Source organism: Giraffa tippelskirchi, chromosome 3 (genome assembly GCF_054371585.1).
Source record: "Giraffa tippelskirchi isolate mGirTip1 chromosome 3, T2T-mGirTip1v1.2.pri, whole genome shotgun sequence".
Lineage (NCBI taxonomy): Eukaryota > Metazoa > Chordata > Mammalia > Artiodactyla > Giraffidae > Giraffa > Giraffa tippelskirchi.
In genome coordinates this window covers 14,981,119-15,002,228 of record NC_137277.1, presented here as the reverse complement: position 1 = coordinate 15,002,228, position 21,110 = coordinate 14,981,119, and the positions used below count along the sequence as shown (strand labels likewise).

At 39.2% G+C, this 21,110-nt stretch overlaps 1 protein-coding gene across 4 annotated transcripts in view; it reads right to left on the bottom strand.

The window, feature by feature from the left end:
- Window positions 1–20,630, bottom strand: part of DDX42 (DEAD-box helicase 42) — a 34,966-nt gene extending 14,336 nt beyond the window's left edge. The window contains exons 1-6 of one of the 4 annotated variants that reach the window (XM_081576652.1): window positions 18,952–20,630; window positions 11,489–11,725; window positions 9,409–9,559; window positions 4,127–4,188; window positions 2,769–2,805; window positions 1,777–1,926 (exon numbers count right to left, since the gene is read on the bottom strand). In XM_081576652.1, the coding sequence (XP_081432778.1) occupies window positions 1,777–1,926; window positions 2,769–2,805; window positions 4,127–4,188; window positions 9,409–9,559; window positions 11,489–11,709 (621 nt within the window). In that variant the 5' untranslated portion in view covers window positions 11,710–11,725; window positions 18,952–20,630. Of the gene's footprint in view, window positions 1–1,776; window positions 1,927–2,207; window positions 2,806–4,126; window positions 4,189–9,408; window positions 9,560–11,488; window positions 11,726–18,951 lie in introns of those variants that run through there. The other 3 variants (XM_081576651.1, XM_081576654.1, XM_081576653.1) reach the window with 3 other exon arrangements.
- Between the last annotated feature and the right edge of the window lie 480 nt (window positions 20,631–21,110).

Here is a 21,110-nt window from a genome sequence, read left to right as displayed (position 1 = left end):
CACGACTGAAGTGACTTAGCAGCAGCAGTGTTATTGTATTAAAAACATGAAAAATTTTAAATTTATAATTCATGTTAAAATAACAAACCCCATGACACTTTAACATATATGCTTTAATAAAGATAACTTTATAATACTGTTTCACATTTTTCCAAATCTTATATTTCCTACTGCATTCAAACTGCTGCAATGTGTTGTTCTGATTAAAGTCAAAGAAGAAAACCTGGCCTCCCAAATATATGTAGTTGGAAAAGGGAACAGAGTATTTCTTAATAACTTTTCAGATGCTTGCGGACTTTTACTCTTGACACTACACTCAACCTTGACAAGTGCACATTTCTTAAAGGTTGTTTTCATTGGGTAATCCAAAACCATATAGATGAACTTTCACACTTTGTATCACTGTAATTCATGGGTCTATCCTGCACTTGGAATGGAGCCTTTACTCATGCACAATTCTGTAACATCACGTATTGGCTATCTGAAAATACTGGTTCACTGAGACGGCTTGAAGATCATCTGAAACATTTCACTATGTAATTAAAAAAATACACATTTCATGGCTGGTTATCAACAGACTTTAAGTATTAGAAAGCTGTCGCCTATAGCCATCACCCTGAAAGCACCCAATCGTGTCTTATCTTGGAAGCTAAGCAGGGTCGGGCCTGGTTAGTACTTGGAAGGGAGAAAGCTGTCAAACTCACTGTGATGAATACAGTTTCCCAAATTCTAATTTCTGCCTGAAAACTTTGAGTTTCTATCATTGACAAGAGACACTTTTCCTTGATGTGTCATTCATTTTCTCAAGTGAAAATGGTGTTCTATGAAAAAAAGCAGCTAGCTCAGTTCACAACTTGAACACCTAAGCGTCTTTCCTTGAGACAACTGTCATATCTTGCCATGTAATAAAAATGTTTATCTGCCCTTTCCCATTTTGTCACATGGAATATAAGAGTAATGTAAGAGTCAAGATTAAATAATTTTTACTGTTTCATCAAGGATATTCTTAAGTGAAGCTGGCTTTTATTTTTGGTACTGTGATAGTCATGCAGGGAAGAATGCAGTGACTACTGTAACAAGTGGTACCACTGTCTTGATTCAGGCTAATGGGTCAGCATTGCTTTTAGTCATCAGTGCAAATGCTGACGCAGTGAAGAAGACAAATAATCTTAGCATTACCATGAAAATTCTTTAGCCTCTGTAGACTACGTGAAAAGATCCTTCTAGGTGTCCTTGGACCACACTTTGAAAACCACTGCTCTAGATCTAGAATCACTAGGGTATGCAAGCTCTAGTCTGATATTAACCTGGATGAAATACTGATTTTTTTCCCCCAAGTGAGTACACTGATATCCTCATTTCCTTTTCCTGATTTAAGAACAGCCTTTCATCTGCCCCAGATCTGGGAGATATAGTAAAGATTTACAGCAATTAAAAAGCAAATGCAGGCCCAGGGACCCATAGTGAAAGGAAGATGGTAAGTGATGGTATGGAAAACAAGTACAATTGCTTGAAAAAAATTCTTCACCTAAAACTGAATGTGAGCAAGAGACTCAGCTGTACCTTGACTAGTACAGGCTACAAAGTCTCAGCCATTCAGTCACCTTCTGATTCAATCACTTGGCAAATATGACAAAATCCCAAAGAAATATTCTCATGACATAATAAGGAGTACTAATCAAGAGTACTCTTGATATTGGGAAAACCTAAATATTAAAGCTGAAGAAAACTGCATCAGCTTGAAAGAAGAGTCAAATTCAGCAAGAAATACTGTACCTCTGAATGATCAATGGGAGGAAGAGGATCAATGATTTTTTTGGAAGGTGCAATTGGATTTCCATCACTATCATATTCCAAATTATCTTCCTCCTCCTCTTGAACCACACCAGCAGTTGGATTCTCTGCCATGTACCGAAAATAAGCTTCCTGCAGGAAAGCACAAGATCATAATCATACCCAAGTATAACAGAACATTTTCGCTCCTGTAATTAGTGCGCACAGCGTACCAGATGACTGCACAGTTTACATACCTACCCAGTAAGACAAGACTCTTACTAGCAATGATTCCTTTAACAATAGCAGTATTCAGAGGGACAATCAGAGGAAATGAGACAGTTACTATCATAAAGTGATTTAGCTTGCTTAACAGAAGACTTATAAAACTGTCTGTTACACAGCCTTCCTGGGGTGGAGTGTCTACCACCTACCCTGCTGAGAGCTGTGGAACACATGCTGTGGCTTTACCAATCCAAGTTTGGAAGCTGACACTGATTAGAAGGGTCACCAACCTAGAAACGGCTCACTCTGGGTCCCTTCTCTCCATCCCATAACTGAATGGGGAAAAAAAATATTAAAGGACTGTCATTTAACGAATGTTCCACCTTGAAACACAAGAATCACAAACAGAACCCTTAGAAACAGGTCAAGGTTAGGTGGTACTAGAGGTCGTCTGTAGATTCCACACTATTCTACTTCTTGATTTATCAGAATAAACATTAATTTTGGATTAAAAAAAAAAATCACACTGAGTAAGCTCATCTTTGTTTTTGATATCGTACTTGACCAAAATTTCCATCTTCAACATGGGGGAAAGCCACATGAATCTTTATATTACCAACTGGTCACACAGGTAGAAAAGGAGCAAGTCAAATGACATTCCCTGCTGAACGTCAGGAATGGCCATTTCAGTGAAGACAAGCTCTAGCTTGTCCCCAGGACAGACTTTGTGGGGTGAAAGTAAAAGATAGAAATACTGCATAGGAACTCACTTGGTCATCTTCCTCTTCAATGTCATCTCGAATACCCCTGGAAAAACAAGCGGAGAAACAAACTTCCCTGCAAATGTTCCACATACCCAGCTCCATACTTATAGCACATTAGTGTTGAATTCCATACAGGACAGGAACTCTCAACACTAACAATAACAAAGCAACAGTAAGCACACTGGAAGCCATCCATCCACCGTGTATGTCTGATTTCACACTATAAGCTGCAGTTTGCATTTCTTTTGAATGGGATGATGTAGTACCCCTAGAAACATCAAATATATCAATACTAACAAGAATATAGGGAGTAAAAACTTGGGAAGAGAGCTACCCAAGGGCCCTAGCCTTGTATATCCCACACAACAAACACAGTGCAGTTGTGAAAAGGATTTTGTGTTAAAAACAGAAACAAGAACACCTGTATTTGGTATACACTAAAGATGGTCTCAACTGTCTTAATGTGCCCCAGAGTTTGTAGCTCTGAGTAACTGCATTCAGCCAAAATCCTCAGGGACAGAGAGAAAAACTACATCAACTCTTTTTAAAATCTGGGACTAAAACAGTTCAAGTGGAGAAGTGGACCTTCACCACTTGCATCTCTCAGCAACTATGAAAAGTATAGTTGCTTAATTCCCACAACCATTGCTTTTTAATCAGACTTTCTGCCTACCCTAGAGCACTTGCTACTCCTAAGGCAAGCAACACCACCAGTGGAGGGTAGCTGGAAGGGAACACAACACACGATAAGCACCCCAGAGACGCAGACCCTTCATCGGGCACAGGAACCTTGGGGAGGGGCTGAGCGCTGACTGCCAAGTAGAGGGAAAAATCCAACCTGCCTTCCTGTGCTTGGTAGCAAAAGCCTTAAGAAAAGTATATTCAGCAAAGGAAAGAGGAGAATTCTCTTTCCTAGAAAATAAAGTATTTCAAGCTCTGACTAGTTGCTAAAGCATGTCACCCTCAAATCAGGTTTTATCATCAGTAATATACATAGTTTTTGTATATAATTACTGTTACATCTTAAAAATTAATCACATACACATACACCTATCTTATATTAGTTATGGGGACAAAACTCAGAAAAATGAACCCAAACTAGTAATGATGCTCTCTTGCTTCCCTGTGTAATTCACTCTTGTGGTTTACTAAAAACTATTTACAGTTGAATACCAAAAAGAATGCTTTTTAATTACTGCAAATGCAGTCATCTCTATTACCTACAGAAATATTATTTAAGGTAATAACTTTAAGTCAGGACATTTGTGTAGTTTAATTTTTCTTTATAAACTTTGGGGGAACAGGCTTTGCAATAATGTAGCAATTTTCATGTAACCTTTCTGAAGGAGAAGAAAACAACTTACTTTACGTTTTTTCTTTCCTTGTCCTTTTCTTCAAGCCTCTTCATGTCTCTAGCCGCCTGATCCTAATGAAACAAAAGGCCGTATGGAATCACCAACTAAAAACACTGAAAGGAAAATTTCTTTATAAAGAATTTTTAGATTCAAACAAGCACCATCACAGTTTTAGCTATGCATTTTGACAACTGCACTTTGATGCAATCAAATTATTTTTTAAAGAGAAAATCCATGTTCTAAAAACTTGACTATATATGCAGATTCCATAGGTTTTATCTGCAAATATACCATGTATGGAAAAATTAGCAAAAATGCTTGATCACTTTTTTTTTAAAGAGTTAATGATATAATTACCAAAGGGGCTAGTAAAAAATGCCAATTTCTGTATCTGGCTCTAGAAAGGTGGTTTTGAGCCTTGGGTGATTCTATCCCCCGTGGACATCTGGCAATATCAGGAGACGTTTTTTGGTTGGCACAACTTGGGGTGGGGGGAGCTGTTACTAACATCCAGTGGGAGAAGGCCATAGATGCCTCTAAACATCTTACAATGCACAGGACAGCCCACCAAAGAATTACCCAGCCCTAAATGCCCTTAGGTTGAAAAACCTTGCACTAAATAAACTGCAGCCATGAAATAAAAGACGCTTGTTCCCTGGAAGGAAAGCTATGACCAACCTACACAGCATATTAAAAAGCAAAGACATCATCTTGCCAACAAAGGTCCGTATAGTCAAAACTATGGCTTTTCCCATAGTCAGGTACAGATGTGAGAGCTGGACCATGAAGAAGGCTGAGCACCCAAGAACTGGTGTTCTGAACTGTGGTGCTGGGAAGACTCTTAAGAGTCCCTTGGATTCCAAGACTACCAATCAATCCTACTGGAAACCAACCCTGAATATTCATTGGAAGGACTGATGCTGAATCTTCTATACTTTGGCCACATGATGGGAAAAGCTGACTCACTGGAAAAGACCTTGATGCTGGGAAAAGCTGAGGGCAGGAGAAGGGGGCAACAGAGAATGAGATGGTTGGACAGACAGCATCACTGACAAAGGACATGAGTTTGAGCAAACTCCAGGAGACAGTGAAGGACGGCGAGTCTGGCATGCTGTAGTCCAGGGGCTGCAAAGTCAGACATGACTTAGAGAGTGAAAAACAACAAATAAATCTACTAAATCAGAACCCTTTGGGGTGGACTTAAATACATGTAGTTTTTCCATTTTTCATAGGTAATTTTTATACAGCAAATTGATAATTATTGATTTAAATTAATTTTTTGCTTTATACACGTGAAAATCAAGGGTAGAAGAATTAACTACTTTTCGCCAAGGTTGAAACACATTCTGCATAACTGTTTCTTGTTGTAAAGCAATGTGAGTTTTTCTGACTTCTTTGATTTGGATTAATGCAATACCGTGGTAACAACACTCTCCCCAAGATCAGATAATATCCAATCTCTCTGTCCGAAAATCAGCAAAATGCCTTTGGATACTACAGCAAAAAATAACTGGAAGAATGATGCTAAATCAAAAAGATTTAACCTCCAAACAGCTTCAACTACTTGAAATTCCAAGCAAGAAAATTTGGACCATTCTTGGATACTCCTACTCAAAAAGGGCTATGCCAGCTTGCACTACCAAAAATTAAATCTAAATTTAAACTTCAAAAACCAAGGGTTGATTTTTATCCTAATTCATCACTAGGGATCTGAAAAAATAATGAGAAACACAGCCCTTTGGGAAATATCCATATATCAAGAAGATTAAAAAAAAAACCTAAACCAATATGTATATGACATCTCAAGCAAAACAAACCATCTATCCATTGCCTTTACTTCTAGAGAGAATCACCTAACACACTGTATTTACAAAATTGCTACCATCTTGCAAAGCACAGGTATGTTCTGAGTAGTTCTGGTAAGCATTATGCAGAAATACACAACACAAGAACTCAGATGCTGAATGATACAGCAAAAAGAACATGGGCTTTGGAGTAGAATCCTGGCTCTGCTACTTTTTAGGTATACGTTCTTCGGAAAGTGATTTATTCTAAATCAAAGGTGAGAAACCCAAAATACTCAACGGGTAGCAATTTCACAATGAATGAAGTGAGCCAAGATAAGGAAAGTTCTATTCTTCTGACACACACATGCTTTGCTTGCATTTTAGTAAGTTGTTTTTGTTTAGCTGCTAAGTTGTGTCCGACTCTTTTGTGACCCCATGGACTGTAGCCCTCCAGGCTTCTCAGTCCATGGGATTTCCCAGGCCAGAATACTGGAGTGGGTTGCTATTTCACTCTCCAGCGGATCTGCCTGACCCAGGAATCAAATCCTCATCTCTTGCTTGGCAGGTAGATTCTTTGTCACTGAGCCACCAGAAGAAGCCCTGAATATTCTAAAGAAGCATGCTCTAATTTTTCTTTTAACACATAGCCCTGAGTTTTATTTTTGGATATTTGACAACAGACCCACGCTCAGGAAAACTACTCCGCTATAAGAAAATCACAACAAAAATATGATGGTAAAAGGCTCTAAGCAATGGCCTCAGTGTCAAGAAGACAATAGGGACTGATGGGCGAAGTAGAAAAAGCTTGCCTTGCCCAAAGTAGGCAGTTACTTTGTCAGCAACAGCCTGTTTTTTTGCCACACAAGAATGCAGTCCTAGTCTTGCCACATTTTTCACTTTTCAGGAGACTGATCTTTTGGACAAAAATCTCCGGATCTTAAAAATGCTGGCTCCTATGTTTAAAAAGCATCGTTTACACCAAACAAAAACACATCTTTACTGGATTCTTTTTCTCCCCTACTTCCTTAGAGGAGAGATGAATTCTGGCTGAAGACTTCAGGTAACAAGTAACTGAGGAATCTAGAAGGACTTTACTTCATAAACAATGAAGTGACAGTTTCTGAGCAAGAGGAGTAATATGACAAGAAACATGCTTCGGTCCAATTCCTCTGTAGCTGTATACTACATGAACAGGAGAGCAGAGAGCCTAAAGAAGGGAAAGAATTAATTTAGATCAGGTGAGAGTTAAGGGAGAGGGGAAGATGACCATAATGGAAACAGAAACAGATGCAAGAGATACTGTAAAGACTGACAGAACCTGGCAGATGATGAGAGGAAGGCAGCACTAGGTTCTGGACAAGAGCTAGTTCTCAGGACTACTAAGCAAGAAAAATTAAATTTGCATCCCAGCTCTGCCACACAGTACCAATGTGGTTTGGAGAAGTGATTTGAATTATCTTAGGGTTCAGTTTTTTTATTAGTTAAGAAGTTTTATGTAGTTTTTCTGCTTATTTACCTTTGTTATTCTGAGGAACAAATGAAGCAAGTCATGAACATGCTTGATCAGTTACTAGAAAAAAAAAAAGAGGGGACTTCCCGGCAGTCCAGTAGCTAAGACTCTGCCTTCCAATACAGGGGGCACAGGTTCCATCCCTGGTCAGGGAACTAAGATCCCACATACCACACAGCAAAAAAGAAAAAAAAAAAGAGAGAAAGCCCAAATAAGAAATGAGAGAAGAAATCACAACTAATAACAACAACAAAAAAGCCATAAGAGAATACTATGAACAACTAGATGCCAACAAACTCAACAACCTAGAAGAAATGGGACAACTTTCTAGAAACATACAGCCCACCAAAACTGAATGAAAAAGAAACAGGTAACTTGAACAGACCAAAACACTAGAAATTAAATATAATCTATAATTTAAAAACTCCCTACAAACAGAAGTCCAGGACCAGGTAGCTTCACTGGGGAATTCTACCGAATATACAAAGAACTTACACTGATCCTTCCCGAACTCTTCCAAAAGAGTGAAGAGGAAGGAACACTCCTGAAGACATTCTATGAAGCCACTATCACCCTGAAACCAAAACGAGACAAAGACACTACCAAAAAAATAGAAGTATAGGCCAGTATCTTTGACGAGTATATGTGCTGTGTGCTATGCTCAGTCGCATCTGACTCTTTATGGCCCTATGGACTATAGCCCGCCAGACTGCTATGCACATGGAATTTTTCAGTCATTTAATGAGTCACTTTTTGCTGTACACAGGAAATTAACACAACACTGTAAATATAAAATTGAATAAAAGAGAGGGGCTTTTTAAAGGAAGAAATTAAAGCCAATGTGGGAATTTTCTGGCAGTCCAGTGGTTAGGACTCTGTGTTTTCACTGTGGAAAGCCAGGGCTCAATCCTAGGTTAACAGACTAAAATTCCACAAGCTGTGTTATCATTGGGGCCAAAAAAAAAAGTTACAGGGACCAGGGGGACGCACACATATAAAAATGGCTAATATGTTTCTGGAAAAGCAGAGCTGAAACTAAAGAGAGTCTATGGAACTAAATATATTAATTTATTCACACAGAAGTTAATTTTGGAAGTGGGTGAGGTCACTAAGGAATGTATAAAGCCTGAAGATAGCACAATAGTATAGATAACTGTAGGCGAATCATCATATGAGAAACTGGAAGAGAATCACAAGAATGACAGATAACAGTCACATGGCTACGTAAGGATTTTTTTTTTTTGGTGTAATCATATGGTAGTTGTTTTTTAAGAGTTAAAGACATAGAAATACCAACAGATGAAATGATATGTCGGAGATTTACTTTAAATAATGTAAAAGGGGGTAGGAGGTGTCAGATGACTAAAGATTGGCCAAAGTGTTACCTGACAAAGCAGGGTGAAGGGTATATGGGAACTCATCTTATTACTCTACTTTATGTGTGTGAAATTTTTCATAATACAAAGTAATTAAATAGAAAAGTCAGAGACATGGGAGAAAAGAACAAAACACAAAATCACAAAAAAGCCCAGTGAGAAGAGTTTTAAGGAGGAAGAGGTCATAAGTTTCAATTTCTACAGTAAGGTCACGAACATGGATAAAAAAGAAATAAACATTAAAAGTACTGAATACAGAATCTGTAATTTTAGCAAATCCCTTAATTACCTTACATAAATATGTATTCAATAAAAGCTAGACTGAATAAGATAATATTCATTCAAGACTATACCAAGACTATTAAAATAAAACACACCACACACACACACACACTTGAGCCACTATGTTCAAGGGTTACAGTTCAAATTCCTAGGCACCAATCATCTCTGAAAATGCTACAGGGCCATGGAAGTACATTTAAGAAACTATGGAATACAAGGGCAAAATTCTCTCAACAAAGGGCCAATAAACAATTTCTGTCTGAGGACTAAAGCACTAGGTTAATTTGACCTGTTTCTAATTGCTAAAAATGTTAACGTAACAGAGTTGATACTTGCCTCCACTTCAGCCATGAATGCCTCTAAGGGATCATCATCACTGTCAGAGTCTACTGGCTTGGAATGGAATTGCTGGCGGGTAGGTGAGTTCTCAGCAGGAATGTAAGGTAAATCAACGTTGCTAGAATCTTCTTCCTCATCTTCAAAATATCTGAAAATTAAGATGCACAATTGATAAAGTGAATGTTTAATTTGGGGGTGGGTGAATCTTTCATTTAACAAAATTTTTATTATGGTATATGTTACCATTAAGAGATTTTGGTTCTTTGGCTTAGGACCTAATTATTAAGTATCACTTGATATACGCCAAATTCTAATACTGCAAAAAAACCACAGCAGATTCTCCATTTCAGTAGTATCTGTTAAAAATTACATTTCCAGTTCTGTCAAAAGGGATGAGCTTCCAGTACAAAATTATCAACTGCATATCACTGTTGAATAGATACAGCAAATATTAAAGCATATGCTATGGAAAAAATACTCGTATGAAATATCAAAGGGGTCACAAAGAGTCGGACACGACTGAGCGACTGAACTGAACTGAACTGAGTTTATTCTTCACGACCCTTGAAAAACTTTAAGAGATTAAATTCGTAAGGCTAGAGATTTTCTTAAAAAGTTCTGGGCTATTTTCTGAGAACCAACAAAAAAACTTCTAGAATTGAAAATAAATGCTCAGGAATACAGCCAATATTTTATAACTATAAAAGGAGTATAACCTTTAAAAATTGTGAATCACTCTGTTGTACACTCAAAACTTATATAACATTGTACAAGAACTACACTTTCTCACCATACTATGTTAAGTGTTCAGAAAACAACTTGACATCTGGGAAAAGTACCACTTTCCCTCTAACAGATAGCCCAGAAAAGAATATCCATATAGCTATACACTAAAACAAAACACTGTTTAAAGCTTACCTCAGAATTAAATGAAAGAGTAATACAACAGAATATTAAAGAGATCAAAACTACAGCCTAAACTTCAAAGCATTTCAAGTCTTCATTTTAAAACCTCTAACCATTCTTATGTGCTACACACACACACACACACACACACACAAATGCATATTTATTTATACGGTGGTTTCATTTAGTGTATCCCTGAGCTGGTAAACTGCTCTCTAGAATAATGATCCTGGACATTGCTGAATCTTAAACACTTACTTATGAACTTAATTGCTAAATAATATACCAATTTTTTAAAATGCTGCTAAATACTTTAAAATCTGTGATCTTGAGGATTAAAAAAAAAAAAAAAAAGCTCAACAGTAACGACCAGGATAGAAATAATAGCAGTACAAGATTTCTTTAGACCTGGCAAAAAAAAAAAAAAAAAACTTAAAATCTGTAAAGAATTAGAGCTCAAACTTTCAAAAACTTTCAAACTCCAGCTTTTCAACAATCACCTTATTAGACAATCAAGTTAGAAAAAGTAACTGGTAAATACTGTTCCTGAGAACTGTAAGCAAAAATCTGAGATTTTCCTACCACTATAAGATGTTACAACACAACAGTTTAACAGTTTTAAGGACTTTGGTGTTGAGTCAAACTATGTCTCTACCAGTTCTGACAACTGCCTGTGTTTACCAAACAACTTCTGCTGCTGCTGCTAAGTCGCTTCAGTCGTGTCTGACTCTGTGTGACCCCATACATGGCAGCCCACCAGGCTCCCCTGTCCCTGGGATTCTCCAGGCAAGAATACTGGAGTGGGGTGCCATTTCCTTCTCCAAACAACTTCTATGGTGTAAATAAAAAACTTCAGTAAAGACCATCAAAAGCCATGTAAATTATATAATTTAATTTTAAATAAAACACTTTAGCCATATTTAGGTTTCAATGGCCTCAAATCTGTTTTGGAACAAGGAAAAATAAAGGACCACCCAAGTATTACATTCCTTATGAATGAGTGAACTTAACAATTTAACTTGTTAGGAACAATGCAATTCAGTGAGATATCCAATTTAAGAAGTCATGTTATTATTTGAGAAACAAATGGTTTCTTTGCTTCAGTTTTTTTGATGGAATGAATATCTCAAACCCTAACCTTGCTAAATTACCAGATATTATTACCACTTACGCATTTTCTTCATCGAAGTTGGCCCGTTTAGAACCAATTTTGTAGAAAGAAGGGAGCTGTGGTGGAGCCGACTTTCCAAAGCCAGAAGAAGAGCTGGTTGCCCCAAAGGCACTATGGGACTGTTGTGGGAGCTTCGGTTCCTCCTTCTTTCCAGCACTGATGGCAAAACCTCCAAAGCCAAAGCCCCTCTTAGTGCCGGGGCCACCTTTATTCCAGTTCATGGTGTCAGTGACTGATCTGTTAGGAACAAGACACACATACAAATTTAACTTTATATAAAGTGAACAGCCCACTGATGTTTATGTCTCTTTTAACCTTTACCTACAATTTTAAACATTTGCCTCTCAATTAAAATTTTAATTTTGGTACAAAAAAGATTGGCACAACACTGTAAATCAATATACTTCAATTAAAAAAATTTTAACTTTGGACTTCAGATATGCAATATACTAACCTTAATAAAGGTCACATTTTCTTTTTTTCTGATACACATTTTTTAATTGGGGGAAACTGCTTTACAATTTTGTGTAAAGTTGTACACAAAATCGCTGGTTTCTGCTGTACAACAACGGGAATCAATCATAATTTTACACACACATACACACACACACCCCTCCATCTTGAGACCCCTTTCTCTCCGGGAATCCGTCATAATTTTACACACACATACACACCCCTCCCTCTTGGGTTCCCTTCCTCTCCTCCTGAAACGGTCACATGTTCTGAAACATGGAAGACATCATAATTCATTTTACTGAGATCTCAACCAGAACAGGAATTCAGTATTTAATATCATACCCTTCAAAAAGATTTGATTGCCAGTTGAATATCTTATTCAGTTAGCCTACTGTTAAAGATTACAAAGAAATTTCCTGAGCATCAATCAAACTCATTGAAAAATAAAACTTTTTATCTTATTAGCCTTGGTTTCAAAAAACCATTTTTTAATGACACAAGTTACCTAAGTTTCACAGAATAGCAGAAAACTCAGAAAGCAAAAAAGAACAAAATTTAATACCACCTGAAACTCCTCTCCCAGATACACAATTTTGTTGATATATTTTGCTATTTTTTCTATGCATGTGTATACATACGCACAAATTTAAGATCAAAACTGAAACCATACTGTACATATTGTTTTACTAATTTCTTCACTTTATGATACACGACTATCTATGTCAATAAATACATTTCTCTACTTCTGTTTTTTTTTTTAAGTTGTGAAACATATCATGTATCTTTGTCCATACTCTTAGTTATTTCCTTAGGCTCAATTTTTTTAAAACACAACTGTTTATCAAAGGGGAAGGTACATTTTAAGTTTCATTATACACTGAGTAACATGATAAGGGCATAAAACAAGGTAGGTGGTATGATTCAATGTAAAAAGATAGCTGTACCAGATTACTAGGTACCTATAGCTGTACCTAGATAGCTGTACCTAGCTGTAAAAAGATTACCTGTACCAAGATAGCTGGAGGGCTGTTTATCAAAATGTTAATACCAATTACTTGATTTTTACTTTTTTTTCCTCTGTATTAAAGTTTACCATTAATAAGAGAAGTTTAATGTTTATAAAAGACTCTGAAGTCAATGTGAAAAGAGTTCCAAAAACTGCTTGGTATGATGGCCCTGCTGAAGTGACCGGGAACAGGAACAATATGCTCTGCTCTTCTGGGTCTATGCCCCGCTCACCGGTTTTGTTTTACCACTGTTACACAGTACTTAGTTCAGTCTGTTTAGTATTAAATTTGATTTATGCTATGTCAATCTCTACCCTTAGTTCCAGGCAGGGACTGTCTTTACTCATTTGGGACCTTTCATAGAAAATATTCACGGTTAGAGTGAGCACTTAATAAGTAATAGCTTACTCAAACATAATTAAGACCATTTCCTGCCTTCTTCTGGAATCCCTTAAGAGGAATCAACATAATTCTAGTGAGACGATATTTAGTTAGAAGATTTACAAGCCAGAAAATTTTAGCATCTGAGAGTACTGTTTAACCAATCTGTGAGCCTGGCTTTCCAAGAGCTGTTCCTAAGCAACAAAAATTACAGATTCTGAATTTTAACCTTTTTCCTAGTGTATATAATGCATAATAAGAGGCTAATAATAATTAAGCCATTAAATTATGGATTCTGAATTTTATCCATTTTCCTTGTGTATATAATGAATAAAAGGCTAATAATAAATAATCCATTGAAATAGGTAGATAAAGGATGGAAAAAACAAACGTTGGTATATTTTAAGAATTACATGAACAATCTCATGGCTTATTGAAAGCCTGTTGAGAAAGTTCATTGTACTGGGTGCTGGGCATTTATCGATGAAATCTACAGTCCCATTCTCAAGGAATTCAGTGTAGTTTTAGGCAGCTTACAAAAAGAAATGATGTGTAGAGGTATTACACAAAGTGCATTCATCGATGGCCCAGGAGAAGAGTACTCAATCTACCATGAATGGGGGACAAGGCAGTTTTTCTGGAGATGACACTGGTGTTAATTTTTTAAACCTGAAGAGGCATTAGACCAGGGAAGAAGTGTCAGAGAGGGAATTTTGGATCAAAGGCACTGTAAATGCTACCACAGAGGACAGGAAATATTTCAGTGCAGCTAGAGTTCTCTAGGACATTTGGGAAAGTTGCAGGGCACATGTTCAGAAAGACAAACAGGGCCCAGATATAGGGTTGGTATACTATGCTAAGAATACACCATACAAAAATATACTCTGCCAGCTGTAAGGAATCATTAATTTTAAGCAAAAAAAGGGGATATGTTTTGGATTACCATTTTAGAGAGATGAGATGAGAGATGGCACGAAAAGTTGGACACAAGGAAAGTGGTTAGGACATTATTATAAAAATACAGATATACCACATCAAGGTACTACAAAACTAAGGAAGTGGCTATGAGGAAGGGTGGGGTGTAGATCTGATGTTTTACCGAGGTATTTATGAGGAAGAATCAACTGGGGAGAATGACCAAATCAGACGTGGAAGCTGAGGAGGAAGGAAGAGTCTAGAATAATTTTGGAGGGTTCTGGCTTTTACAGATTGGATGAATGATGGTGCCATTAACAGAGATGGAAACCCAGAAAAGTCACAGGTGGAGAAGCAGGTAGAAAGTGAGATCAGTTCACAGTACCTATGGGAGCAGAGCTGGCAAGTAAGGTCTGTAACTGCAGAGAGAGATCTGTGCAGGAGTTATAGGTCCCACATGAGATATTCGCATTTGAGGTTACTGATGTAGATAAGTCAGAAGACAGAGGGCAGAGAGCGAGAAAAGAGGTGAGACGATCTTAGCAGAGGTCCATACTTCGGAAGGGTCAGGGAAAGAGAAGCTCACGTGAAAACTTGACAAAGAGCGGGGGTGGGTGGGTAAAGCAGAGAACAGCGACATAGATGGTGAGAAGTTTTACAGGCAGAAAGAAACGTCCAATGTTAATAACAAAAGAGGAGACAGGTGGGGTAAGAACTGAAAAGCCCCTGTTGAAGCAGTAGGGAAAAAGTTAAGTGATGATCGGTAAGGGGTAGAGGCTGAAGACAAGGCCAAGAGGAGTACAGATTACTTTCTAGGCCATTTACCAATGTGAAAGAGAGTGTGAGGTGTTAACTAGAGGAATTTTGCTTTTTGTTTAAGGAAGACATGTCACCATGTTTATATGCTAGGAAAGGCCAACACAAATAGAAAAACTGAAGATTTAGGATGACAGGAAAAATCACAGGAACAAGGTGTGGCCGAGAGCTGAAGAGAAAAGATCAAAACCTTAAACAAGGAGTAAATAACACTTCCCCCTAGGCTGAGAACAGGAGAAAAGGATGGGCATAAATTAGCCCTACTAAATAACCAAAGGGCTCAAATTACAAGAGAAATAAATCAAATACTTGGTTTTAAAAATTCAACTTCTGCAGACAGGCAAGCAGCGTGACCTTGGGCAGGTGAGAGTTGCTTAACAGCTTAAAAATATGCAATACTTTAACTCTTCCATGATGTGGGTCAACCAAAAGGCTGAGAACCCTTAAGTCCCCCCACACCTTTCACTAGTGTGATCTAGGTCACACTGCCCATGTTCCCCAATTAACTGCCTCCAGCAATGCCAAACAACTGTGCTTTCTACAACCCACTGACTAGAATGTCAGCGCCACGTGGGCAAGGACTTTCTTGTTTTGTCCAACATAGTATCCTTAATGCCTGGTGTATACAGTACTCAAAAATTTTTCGTTGAATGGATAAATATCAGGCTCTTCAAAATTCACCCCAGTTATCTGTGAAATCCATCATCTCTTATTATTACAAGCCTTGCTATCTAGCCAACCAGCTGTCCTGATGAAATCTAAGCCAGGTCATCCTCAGACACCACTGATTTTGACTTTCTTGAATAGTTTCCTACTATTAGTCCATGTGTATGGCTACAGGTCCTTAACAATCAGAGGTCTGAGGGACTGTAGCAGGTATAAGAATCACAAGATGGCCAAGCTAATCTCTATTTGGTTTTATCATTTTTTTTTTTTTTAATGAGCCCTCCTCTGCTTAGGTTGTAAGTCTATGAAAAGTAATTTGCATTCTTTAGGCAAACACTGGAGAAGAGAAATCTACTCAATAGATAATAAGGAAGTCAAAACATAGTGAGGATATTAATAAATTAATGTAGTCCACCATTCATGGGTCTTCTCAAAGCTCCCTTTATAGTGGTTTCTTAAAAAACTAACCATAGAACTATATGATACAGCACTTCCTCTACTGAGTATATACCCAAAAGAACTGAAAACAGGGACAGACATTTGTTACACCCATGTTCCAAGCAGCATTATTCACAAGACAAAAGGTGGAAGCAACCCAAGTGTCCACAGATGGATGGATAACTAAATGTGGCAAGATAAATATATAGCAGTAGTACTCAGACGTAAAAAGGAAGAAAATTCTGACACATGTTACAACATGGATGAGACCTGAGGACATCAGTTAAGGAAATAAGCTGGACTTTCCTGGTCGTACAGAGGATAAGAATCCACCTGCCAATGCAGGGGACACAGGTTTGATCCCAGGTCTGGGAAGATTCCACATGCCCTGAGGCAAGTAAGCCCTTGTGCCTAGAACCTGGGAACCACAACAAGAGAAGTCATCGCAATGAGAAACCCACACACAACTAGAAAGTAGCCCTTGCTATTAGAGAAACGAAAGAAAGCCTAGACACAGCAACGAAGACCTAGTATAGCCAAAAATAAATAAAAGAAATAAGGCAGTCACAAAAGGACAAATATGGTATGATTCCTCTTACATGAGGTACTTAGTCAAACTCAGAGACAAAGTAGAAGGGTGGTTGCCAGGAATTAGGAGGAGAGAGGATGGGGAGTTATTGCTTAAAGGGAGGAGAGTTTCAGTTTTCTAACATGAAAGAAGTTCTGTGGACACCATGGTGCTGATGGTAGCAAAACAATGTGGACGTACTTAACACCCATGAACTGTCCACTTGAAAATGGTTTCGATTTTTCATGTTATTTTACAACAGTTATAAAACATTTAGTTTGAAAAGAATTAGCTAATAGAACCATAAACAAAATGTATGAGCATTTGCTTTAAAGAAAACAATGTGAGTTGGGTCTCAGAAATAAACATGTTTTATATAGACCAATAATCACTTTCTGTTATGTGCCCAGCATCAAGGGATAACATCTCTTCCTTCCCTTAACCTACAAGAATAGCCCTATGAGGTAAAGTATTAAATGAAGTTAACAGTGGGTCAGAAATAAATAGCAATAAGAGAAAATAAGAATTCCCACCTCTTTTGGCAGGTGTTTGTTAATATTTTGGAACTAGGGAAAGTCACACTCAAAGGAGGTGAGTACTCAAACCTCCTTCGGGGTTTCTCCAGACCCTGGCCCCTCACCTTCTGGCCATACACTTCTGATCCTGTCATTCCCTTCAATTTAACAGCTCTCCAGTTACTCAATCAGGCTGGAATGAGACTCTCCGTTGTGGCAATCAACTGCTTTACATGCATTCTAGTGAATGCTCTTCCCTCTACCTGCATTCCGTTCCCACCAGATCTCTCATTTTATATCTATCTGCCAAAGTCCTATCCTTCAAATCCCGTCTCAAATACTAACTCCTAGAACTATGACATAAATGTGATTCCTCAGAGAAAAGCTACTTCCTTCATCAAACTCCCGTTCTCATCTTAAAACACCCAACATCTATTCAAAACTATCTGTGTTCTTTTTTTCTCTCTCCAGCTCCATGTTACAAGCTCTATGGGTAAAAAAGCAGGCTTATTCATTTTTTCTCTCCTTTGTTTGCCAGAGAATACACTCATCATTCATGTTTATTCAACATATCGGAGACCTAGGGAGATTCACAACCTGGCCACCGAGAAAAATTAAGGACAGTATAAAGTATCAATACCTGCTTGCTACTGTTTTAGGCATTAAAATGTGATTTAGTAGAAAATTTTAACAGCACAGTAAAACAGCACAGACCATGGAGCCAAGCTGCCTATGTTTAAACACTGGCTTTGCCAACTAACTTGATGCGAACTTCATGGAAGTTAGTCAGCTTCTCTGGCCTTACTTTCCTCATCTATGAAATGGTGCGACTATCACCTACTTCATAGGGTTGGTGTGAAAAACTGAATTCACATACAAAAATGCACTTGGAACAAAGCTTGGCAAATGGTGCACAATGTGTATTAGCTACCATGTTTATCATTATTATTGTTTCTCCAGAAATCAATCTCTCCATTGGTAAATGGAGAATATCAAGTTAAGACTTCTCAGGTTTCTTTCAACTTACAGATTCCATACCTTGGTGCCACATGACACTGAAGATGTCAGAGATCACTACAAGTTGACAAATGGGGACAGGCTTCAAAAGAGAGCTAGAACCCAGAAGATGAGGTTTTTTTACATGGAAAGATGTAAGCTGAGTAGAGAAGTATGATGCAAGAAAGAGGAAAGCTAAAAAGGGAGGAAAGCTAGAAACAGCAAAGTCTAGGAAATTTGAATAAGTGTAGGAACATAAGGAAGATAATTTAGCTAGTTTATGTTTTGAGAAATGGTGGAAAATAAGATATAAATGACTTTAAAAATAGTGGACTAAAAACAACTGATTATAAAACCACGTTACTTTTTCATTATCATTAACATTGTGTTTTTGGAGTAGGAGAAAAATTTCTAGTGACAGTTGATCGCCATCTACTCTAATAATCTGCCTTGAGAATAACTCACACACTATAAATCCGATTCTTCAGCAAGACTCTGTACAAAACCCAAGAATTTCAACACATTCTTCTAAAGCCAAAATAAGTAAATGCTAGATTACACTTGTTTTAGAAGCATCTCTTTTCTCTCTGCTGGCTTAAAGAAACTAAGAGCTGATTACATAAAGATCTGATAAAACTAAAACATAAAGAACTGTACTCTTCCACAAATTGCACTAAATTATTAACAGTGTAGATCAGATCTTACCATTCCCCTGCTCAAAACTCTTCAGTTTCCATCTCAGGCAGAAGAAAAGTGAAATCTTCACAACAACCTAAGAGGTCCTGGTTGTTTGGTGTGCTCCCCACAACGCCTTGTTCCTCTAGTTCTTCCCTGACCTTATCTCTAATAATCCCTCCTTTTGCTCACAGTACTCCAAGCATGCTGGTCTTCTAATTGTTCCTCTAACAAGCCGGCATTGTCCTCTTCAAGGTCTAAACTTGCTGGTTCCTCTGCCTGGAAGGATCACTCCTCCAGAAACTAGCTGGGCTCACTCCCTCACCTCCTTATCTAGTCTGCTTAAACATCAGCTTGTCTGTAAACACTTCCCTGACCATGCTTGTTTAAAAATGCAACATTTCCCCATTCCTCTCTTCAGCTTTATTTTTTTCACCTAAGGCATTAATCATCTTCTAACATATAGTATAATTTATATATTTGTTTTCTCTCTTCCCCTCACTACCAAGTTTCATGAGGGTCAGGTCACAAACCAAGAACACTGGTAGGGAACAGGCACACAGAAGTTATCAACAAAAATATTTCTTGAGTGAATGAACTGCAGATTAGACCATAGTATGACCCGTCTGGGTACAGGAAAATACAACATACATTTTTTTTTTCCTTCACCACTTAAAGTCTAAAAATGAATTTTGGTCTGAAAGACCTTCCACTGGGCTTGGGTCTGGAAAGTTAAAGTGAATTAAAACAGAATCTCTGCTCTGTAGGAGTTCGGTGGCGTGTATACAGAAAATAGATATATACAAAGATCATTCACAAAAAAATAAAATGTATGGGAAGCCAGAGGAATCTGAACGACCGCCTAAAGGGATGAGGGGGCAAAGCTTCCGCTAAGATGATAAGAAAGCTACGATTCCCCCGAACTCTCGACTAGTATGATTGTTCTTCCTTATATTATTGGTGCGTAAGCTTGCAACTCCATATAAATTATTTACCCACATCAGAAAGGCTCTTTAGTAGGCCGCAGAAAAGTTTTGTGAGGAGGCTGACGCTAGTCACAGATACACTCAAAGCTACACAAAGATCACCGACTATACCTTTCACTGTCTTCAGATTTGGCAACTTTGGCCTGGCAGGTCCCCCGATCTGGAGACTAGCATCTGCTAACTGCTGCTGGCTCGGGCCAGAATCCTCCCCGTGGCTATGCCTCCCGAAGCCCAGCACCCTGCGAATCCCTTCCCGGACGGGCGAGCGCCGCCTCCGGAAAGCCGCCAACTGGGCCTCATTAAGAGTTGTGGGAGAAGCGGGAGCCGGAGGAGGGCGACGAGGCTTCGAAAGGCTCCTCGACTCCTCAGTCCCGCACTCCTACCCCTCCCCGGGCCCCTGCGCCTCGGCTTCCTGGAAGCTCCGCCGACTCTTTGTTAACAGAGGCCGCGGTTCCCTGGCCCTCACTAGGCCCCGCAGTTGCCTGGGGTGCCCCCAAGGGGTTACGGCCCCGCGTCCAGACCCACCTCGCGCAAACCTGCTGCTGTGGCTGCAGAGGCAGCTGTTACTACCGCCGACGCGGAGAGAACCTCACGGCCCGAAGTACGCGCGGTCCAGGCCCCGTCCCGCCGCGCTCCTCCCTCTCCGCCCCCTTCGCTGCTGCCGCCGCCGCCGCCGCCGCCGCCGCCGCCGCCTCCGCCACCGCCTCTTGGCCCGTTGCTGACGGAGGGGGGTTGGGAACAAAACCGGACATGCGCAGTGCGGAGAGCGCGGGCCGAGGGGCGGAGCCTGGTCTACGGCTCCCGGAAGGCGCCGCGGGCTCTGGGCGTTAAGGCTCCCGGATACCTCACAGACGCCTCAGACCCTTACAGCCACTGTTGCTGAATGAGGAGTGTTCATGGCCCGTATAGGGAGTGGGTCTGGGAGTGAAGAAAGTAGTAGTGGCAGGGAGCACCAAAAAAAAAAAAAAAAATCCCCCAAAAGGGGCTCGAGTGGAAAACCCATCCACATGAAATTGCCGATTCCCTAAACTCGGCTGCTTAGCAAATACGACCTGGGCGACATTTCTCCGCGTGCCCCTGGACACGTGGTCTTGTAGAGCATGGTGACTTTTAACTTCCGGAGCACGGGTTCAGCGTGATGACAACTAGACTGAACCCTAGCGGAGAGCACTGGGACAGGCGCCGGCAGCTCCGGCCCAGGGG